At 43.6% G+C, this 8343-nt stretch overlaps 1 protein-coding gene across 4 annotated transcripts in view; it reads left to right on the top strand.

Annotated features, from left to right (window-relative positions):
- The first annotated feature begins 398 nt into the window (after positions 1-398).
- Positions 399-8343, top strand: part of KIAA1217 (KIAA1217 ortholog) — a 401508-nt gene continuing 393563 nt past the window's right edge. For all 4 annotated transcript variants that reach the window (XM_012556703.2, XM_012556704.2, XM_004380531.2 and 1 more), the window contains exon 1: positions 399-733. In XM_012556703.2, coding sequence (XP_012412157.1) covers positions 664-733 — 70 coding nt within the window. In that variant the 5' untranslated portion in view covers positions 399-663. The remainder of the gene's footprint in view (positions 734-8343) is intronic.

Here is an 8343-nt window from a genome sequence, read left to right as displayed (position 1 = left end):
CTCCACTACTTCTTTATATATAATGTTAATCAGACCCTAACATTGTAACAAATTAATGCCAGTAAGTGTTTACTTGACAAAATTTAGCATATACTCTTTCTTTCAAATTGCTTTAAAAAAAGGGGAGGGGGGAGGGTTTGCTGTTTATAAATATACTATATCAGTCTATTTTGGAGGTTCCATTCTGTGCCTGAGATTAAAGAAACCAGAGAACTGGATTCCAGCAAAGGTTCGTGTCCAGAATCATGTGTGAAATGTTTTCCTTCCTAAGGCTTGGCTGCAGAGCCTCAGTAGTTTGTGGCTGCGCGGGTCCTGCGTAGAAAAGCCCGTCACCTGTTGGGGCCTCCCAGAGCGCGCGGGCAGGGGGGCAGCCCGAGGCAGAGGCAGCCGCGCCTCTGGAGCACAGTCCCCATTCCTCAGAGGCCCAGTCCCGCGGGCGGACGGACAGACGGAGGGACTGAGGACGCGGGCAGGCCCGGCGCCTGGAATGCAGTTTACTCTTGAGAGCGGTACTTTGCACTGTAGTGGAGACTAGTTTGGGGTGGGATTTCCCACCCGTCCTCTCCTCCCACCGCCGGGCCCCTTTCCAGGCGCTTTCTGGGAGCTTTGAGAACTGCGCTCCGAAGTTAAGGGAGAGAGGAGCTTGTGCCGTAGGCAGGGACAATGGAAGAAAATGAAAGCCAGAAATTTGAGCCGGGCCGTCCTTACTCAGCAGACAGCAGACAGATGCAGGGTAAGTAACAGACTCATTCAAAGATGGAGTTATATTAAAGCGTGTCTCTTGTCGCTTGCTGCTTTTTATAACTGGAGACAGGGCGCACGGCAAAGAAAAAGCTTATTTCTTGAGGTGGTGGGTTTTCAACACTAAGTAGAGGGCTCTGATTTCTTGGGCTTGACTTTATTATCTGTGGCAGGGCTTTCTTAAACAGTGAAAGAAGTAAGCGGTGCGGTGATGTCACATTTATAGCATAGCAAGCAGTCAGTATGTGCTGTATCTCTAGGCAGTGACATAGATATCACTCGGCAGCGTTAATGCTCACTGCTGCAGCCATGGGAGAAGAAAGCTGTTTTTGTGAAGATATCTCCAGGACGGCTGCGTTTCCATTCATTGGTTGGGTTATTTCATGAAGCCAACACATATTGGATGCAAATATTACAGTATTTTCGAGTTAAATCACAGAGTTTAGAGAAGCTTTATCAGAACAGCAGGGAAGCCCTTGTACAAATAACACTTGCCATTTGCATCTGGATATTAGAACTTTGTGAATCTTCTTCATGTTTTAATTCAAAAGTTGGGAGTTGTTGCACAATTTTGGTAAATATTCTCGTGGCAGTTTCATTTTAATTTTACTTATAAGAGACTTGTGTTTTCCGTAGGGAATTTCCAGAAGCTTCTTTTATTCCAAAGAAATTTCACGGCGGAGTTGGGTATGCCTGGCTGTGGAGAAAGGACTTCCCTGCTCTCCACTGCCTGGTGTCTATAACGCCAGCACCTATCACGTAGTATCACAGGCAGCATGTCTGTAAACTGCACAGTCCTGAATCAGCCCCCACCCCACCACAGCCCAGGTTCATCCAGCGGCCAGTTATAACTAAATGTGCAGGGGTGCAGCGCTTTGCGTGGGAGTAGGGATTATGCACAGGGGAAAAGGTGTGTGTTCTGTAAAAATGTGAAAGGGAAGTAACAAATGACTCATTCACGCTGAAAATGCAAAACTAAGCCAGACAGAAGAAAATGCAATTACAAGAGAGAGAAAACCACCACTGAAATGCAGAAGCCATATGCTTAGTAAATGTTGGAAAATCCCTGAGTCCTAGAGTCATCGGTCTAGGTTTCTGTGTTTGTCCTTCAAAGCAGAGCACTCCCCTTGAGGGCACCTGGTCAGTGGTTTCCACCAGGAGATAAGGCTCTGTCCACTTCCCCTCTTCCACTCCCCCCACCCCCCATAAGGATAGGGCCAGCTCCTACTGCAGGAATTCAACCTCTGGGCCTCTCCTGAAAGAAACTGTCCCAGAAACTAGAGAAGCAATTAGAATGGGCGCAATTTAAGAAAGTACTTTCAAACAACCACAGCAGTTCAGAGATGCTTTAGAGGCTGGAGATGGTCAGACTGAGGCATTGTGATCACTTCATTTGTTCGTTCATTCATTCATTCAATGAATATTGAACATTCCTTATGTAGCTGCTGGTGATCAAGCAGTGAACAAAACAGATTAAAAATACTTGTCCTCGTTGAATTTACATTCTAAGGGCTGAGTTGGGGGAGAAAAGAACTGGGGAGACACAGTAAACAAATAAGCAAAGTAGACAGCATGTTGGAAGTCAGGGTTGTCAGAATTAGCAAACAAAAATACAGGACACCTAGTTAAATGTGAATTTGAGATAAACAATGAATAATATTTTAGTATAAGTATATCCTATACAATATTTGGGACATACTTATACTTAAAAATAATTCATTGTTTATCTGAAATTTACATTTAACTGAGTCCTGTATTTTATCTGGCAACCCTATTAGCTGGAGATAAGGCTATGAGGGGAAATAAGACAGGAAAAAGGGATGGGAAGTGCTGGGGGAGTGAACGGTAGATAGGGTGATCAGAGAGCACCTCACTAGAGTGACATTTGAGCAAAGACCTGAAAGAGGTGAGGGAGTGAACATGCAGCTCTCTGGGAGAAAAGCATTCCTGGGACAGGGAACAGCAAGGATTTTAGGCTTTTATTGCAGGTGAGATGGGGAGCTACTGGAGGGTTTTGAGTGAATACTGGCATGGTCTTACTTGTCTTTTAAAAGGGTAGTTCTGTCTGCTGTACTGAGAACAGCCCAAGGTGGGGGAAAGGGGGGCGCAGGGGGCAGGGAGGCCAGTTAGGAGGCTTCTGTAGTAAACCAGACAAGAAATGGTTCTGGCTTGGATCAGTAGAGCAGGTGGTGATAAGGAGTCAGATTCTAGATTTGTATCAAAAGCAAACCCAACAGAATTTGCTAAAAGATTGGATGTAAGTTCTAAGAAAGAAGAATCAAAGATGACCTCACAAAGTTTGGTATGAGCAACTGGAAGGATGCAGTTGCCATTTACCTAGGAAGGAAAAAAAATTGGGAGGAGCAGATGAGAGTGTGTTTATTGGAAAGGAGGGTGTAGAAAATCTTTTGAATATGTTAGGATTGAAAAGCTTATTAGGTATCCAAGTGGAGATGTTGATTGCCATTTAGATATTCATGACTGGAATTTGGATATTCATGACTCCTTCCCTCTCCCTGTCTTATTTTCCCCTATAGCCTTGTCTTCACCTAATAGGGAGGAGAGAGTTCTGGAGACTATAAGATCCAGTAGGATTAAGTGTGTTTTGAGACAGAAAGGTCCAAGAGATGAACCCTTTGGAGATCTGGGAGATTGGGAAGGGGTGGCTGGAGATATTGTGAAAAGCAGTTAAGAATCTAGGTTAGATTTGTAAAATCCCATTGAATACTGGGTGAATATGATCCTGTACAAGGAGCCCTCGTGGTGCAATGGTTAGAAGTTCGGCTGCTAATCGAAGGATCAGTGGTTCAAGCACATCCAGTGGCTCCGCCAGAGAAAACACCTGTTGATCTGCTTCCATTAAGATTACAGCCTAGGAAACACTATGGGGCAGTTCTACTCTGTCCTGTAGGGTCGTTATGAGTCAGAATGGGCTCAATGGTACACAAGAGGTATAGTGACTTCATTTCCAGTTCTTCTGGAAATAAAGAACTACATGAGGACCACCACAAAGTAGAACAATGTCTCTGATATTAACATCACCCGTATGTAATACCACATGCTCATTTCTATCATGGCACTCTCTGTTGTATTTGTTTCTGTATCTGCTTCACCCAAGTACAATATGGTATTCCGGGGAAGGAACTTGTCTTATTCATCTTTGCATTGCAGGTACCGAGCAGAGTACTAGACACTTAGAAAGCACTCAATAAATATTTGTTGAATGAAAGGCTAATTACACTACCTAGGAACTTAGAGCTTATTAATCTATTATCAGTAAGGGTCCCTTAGGTGATAATGTAACTTATTGTCCAAACCAAGACCTTTTTGAGAATGAAAGGGGACACTATTAGTAATTTCTTTGGGACAACCGTTGTAACCCAGAACCGTTCTTGGTAAACTAGGACATATGGTCACCTCAGGGATAGCTATACACAATGAGGTTTCCATGGTTGAATAGCCAGGCTTGCAGGTAAATAACCATATGAAAGTGTACTGTGTAGTGCACTTTGCAAAATAGGCTCTCAGTAATTATTGGTTGAATTTGAATCTAACTCCATAATGTTCCCTTTGAAGGCCGTGAGCTCATGGATGGTTACTTGGGATTCCTATATCTGCTCACAGCAGCCCTGAGATGTCTGCTTTTACTCTGGCCCCTCAGGTCTTATAACCGCTATGCAGGTGAAGTGCTGTTAGTCAACCCACCTGCTTTCTACCCCCACCCCCTGACTCCCCTGTAGCTTAAGGTAGTTAGTATTTGCAGTCTCCCACTGCGTGCAACCTAGAGAATCCCAGACATTCCGGTCTTTGCTCAGAAGTCACCTCTAAAAGAGACCCATCAGAATCTGTCCCCTTATCCTGTTTTATTGTTCTTCGAAGCACTTATCACAACATGACATTTTTATTGTATATTATTTATTTGTTGCCTGTCGGCAGGGAATTAAGTCTATCTTGATAACCACTTCACTGTCTCCTAACTCCTTTTAGTGTATGGACCAGGCACTCAATAAATATTTGCTTGAATAAATCAATCAACTGCCCAATGCTTGACATAGGAATGGCTTATCTGCTTGAGGGAGGAGCTGTCCCTGTTTTGTCTGACAAGTATACCAGAAACCCTCTTCATCATTTACTTAATTTGTTGAGGTTCTTTAGAAGAATATAATGATCTGGTTTCAGCTATAATTTCCGCACCAATTTGTAGGTTGTGGTGATCTTTATGACATTTATAAGGGAACCGGGAAGCTAAGGAACAAATTTCTTCTCTGCCCTCTTTGTGTATGGAATGTGTGTATTAGACAGGATAGGTTAATTGCTATATCACCCAGTGGTTTAACATAATCAAGGCTAATTTCTCCATCATATACAGTGGAATGGGAATGTTCCTGGTCAGGTAGATCTCCTGGGTGGCCTCTCTCTAGGCAAAGACATAGGGACCTGGGCTTCTCCATCTAGTCACCATGTAGTCCCCCAAGTCTTTGGAGGCTTTTGCTGGATACTTTGCATTCAACTGGGCAAAGGCTAAAGAGAGAGAGCATGAAGGGTTATTTAGGTGATTAGGGGCCAGGACTAAGAGGTGGCACATATCACTTCTGCCCACATTACATTGACCAGAATTAGTACAAGGCCCCAAATAGATGAAGGATGCTGGGGAATGTGGCCTTCCTTGTGTGCCCAGTAGGCAAATATTATGGTTTGAATATGTAGTATTGTCTCTGCCATGGTATGCCCAGATAGGTTGTACAGCCTTACAAAACAGACATGCCCTGCAGTGTTTCCTATCACCAGACAGCATCTCAGCACAATTAAAAAGCATCTTACAGACAATTAACCAGCAGCTACTATCAAGAAGTGTGGTCCCCAAGAAGTTAAACACAGAATTACTATACGATCCAGCAATTCCACTCCTAGGTGTATACCCAAAAGAACTGAAAGAGGAACATAAGCAGATACTTGTACACCGATGTTCACTGCAGTGCTATTCACAGTAGCCAAAAGGTGGAAGTAGCCTAAATGTCCATCAACAGGTGAATGAATAACGAAATATGGCACATACATAGAATGGAAAACTACTCAGCCATAAAGAAAAATGAAGTCCTGATACATGCTAGAACATGAAAACAGTATGCTGAGTGAAATAAGTCAGTCACAAAAGGATAAATATTGTATGATCCCACTTATGTGAAATATCTAGAATAATCAAATGTATAGGGACCAAAGTTTATTAGTGGTTACCAGGGATGGGAGGGAGAGGGAGAGGGGAAGCCATTGCTTGAGGCGGGGAGGAGGCACTGAGTTTCTTTCTGTTAAGGGTGTTGAAAAAGTTTGGAAACAGATAGTGGTGATGGTTGTACAACACGATGATTGTAATTAATGTCATTGATTTGTACTTGTGAAAAAATGTTGAGATGTTAAATGTTTTGTTATAAATATATTCACCACAATTTAAAAAAAAAGTGAGGGACTACTTCCCTAAGGCTGCTGCCTACCTAGTCTTGACCCAGGAATAAAATCTCAGGGAAGCCATGGAGACTGTTGCTGACTAACAGGAAGAAAGCAGCATAGAATGTATGAATGATGCAATACCCTAAATCCCTTGCTGCAGGGCAGCTGACCCAGCCAAGAGTTGTGGCTGAGAAGCCAGTCTTGGCATCCCCTACGCTCGCCCACATGATAACTCGCTGCATGGATGTCTCCTTTTGGATGATACATCTTCCACAAGCCTCTTCTTACTTCGTGCCCACCTCAGCTCCCACTTTCTACTTTTACTTTCAAGAATGCCTACATCCCAGCCGGGAAGTCCTTTGAAACTCAAAAGTGTTATTTCTCTGGCACCCCTGCCTTCTTGTCCCCACTCCTGCTCTAGGGAATGTTTAAGGGGCTGCAGCTCTGTTTTAGCTCCTATTTCAAGGGAGCTACAGGGAGGCATTGGAGCCCTGGTGGTACAGTGGTTAAGAGCTTGGCTGCTAACCAAAAAGTTTGACAGTTCGAATCCACCAGGTGCTTCTTGGAAAATGTGGGGCAGTTCTTCTCTGTCCTATAGGGTCCCTATGAGTCGGAATCAACTCGATAGCAATGTGTTTTTCTTTTTTTTTTTCCCCACAGGGGGCATTGCTTTGGGCTGCGCAGAGGTTGGGAGGGGCAGGAAGGGGAAACAAGGCTGCTTTTCAGCATTGCTTGAGCCTTGTCTTCACACTGCAGCTTCATTGTTTTGTTTGACACGGATTCCCAGAATAGCAAACATCAAGACACACCCATACTTAATGATAGCACCAAAGCACATTGCAAACAAGAAGTAGAACTGCTTTTCTGTTTTTTTTTTTTTTTTTTTTTTTTTTTATGATGGCTTGCATAGTCTACACTTGAACTTTTCTCTATTTATGTGGAATTGACGGGACTCTGGGATCTCTGACTCCATGGCTGTGGAATTGTTCCTAACATCCTTTGCCTGCTTTCTTTCCTGTTTGTTTGTAACCCTGCTTATTTCTTCTCTTCAGCTGAAAGACCACATTCTCCCCTAAATGGCTGGAATGGTACAAGTTGTTGCTTCTCCTTCAGGCGTGGGAGTTGGCAGATCCCAACTCCAAACTAGTTGCCCTCGAGTTCATTCCAACTCATGGCGACCCCATGTGTGTCAGAGGAGAATTGTGCCCCATGGGGTTTTCAGTGGCTAATTTTTCTGAAGTAGACCTCTAGGTCTTTCTTCCAAGCCATCTCTGAGGAACTCAAACCTCCAGCCTTTCAGGTAGCAGCTGAGTGCATTGACTGTTTGTACCAACAAGCTGATCCTGATTGGGGAAAAGGCTCAGAATACCAGGATGCTTGTTAGAGTGGCTTTGTGTAGAAAGTGAGGTTGAGTTGTTTTGAGTGCTGGTGAATGAGGAGGTGCCTGTTGGTGAGGATGGTAGTCAGAGGGGGATGACAGAGAGGTGGACTTGAGGCACAGAGCAGAAAGTTGAGAGAAAGGAAAGGTGTCGGCTCTGAGAAGAATTCCCTGTTGGCCAAATTACTGTGCATTTGGCCTTCCAGCTCCATTAACCATGGGTGCTGTTTGCTGCATTCCTGCAAATCACATTAAACCTTTTTAAGTAACTGAAGATGTTTCAAAAAAAACTAAGAAAGAAAAAATGGAAGAGTAATATAAGGTTGAGATGACCTTCACAGTGAGAAGTGTTAGGAAAGAATGGAGGTTTAGAGGGTCCAGTGAGCTAGGGCTGCTCAAAGGTCATGTTGACAGAAGATTGACTGTGATCTCCTATCCTCCCCCCTCCTAGCCCTTTTCCCAATTTATTTCAAAGAAGAGTATGGAAAACTCTTCACAGTCTCTGAAGGGTTACTGTTCATGCTGTCTTGACCTCATCTGGTGATCCTCTGATATAACAGAATAGTTCCTGTCAGTCTGTGTGGCATAGCCAGGCAGAATGCAACTTTCTGTCACGTTGTTGGTATCTGATGTACACGAACATTTATCCATGTGAGTGTATGTGGGTGTATGTGTGTGATGCCCATTGGGGGGAAAAATCACCTTTTCAGAGAGTCTATCCTATTAATGTATCCGTCACGGACAACTTAAAAACAGACTTTTTTTTTTTTTTTTTAATT

This window comes from Trichechus manatus, unplaced genomic scaffold (genome assembly GCF_000243295.1).
Source record: "Trichechus manatus latirostris isolate Lorelei unplaced genomic scaffold, TriManLat1.0 scaffold00075, whole genome shotgun sequence".
Classification (NCBI taxonomy): domain Eukaryota; kingdom Metazoa; phylum Chordata; class Mammalia; order Sirenia; family Trichechidae; genus Trichechus; species Trichechus manatus.
Note: the sequence above shows the minus strand (reverse complement) of the source record. Positions and strands in the feature narration are given on the sequence as shown.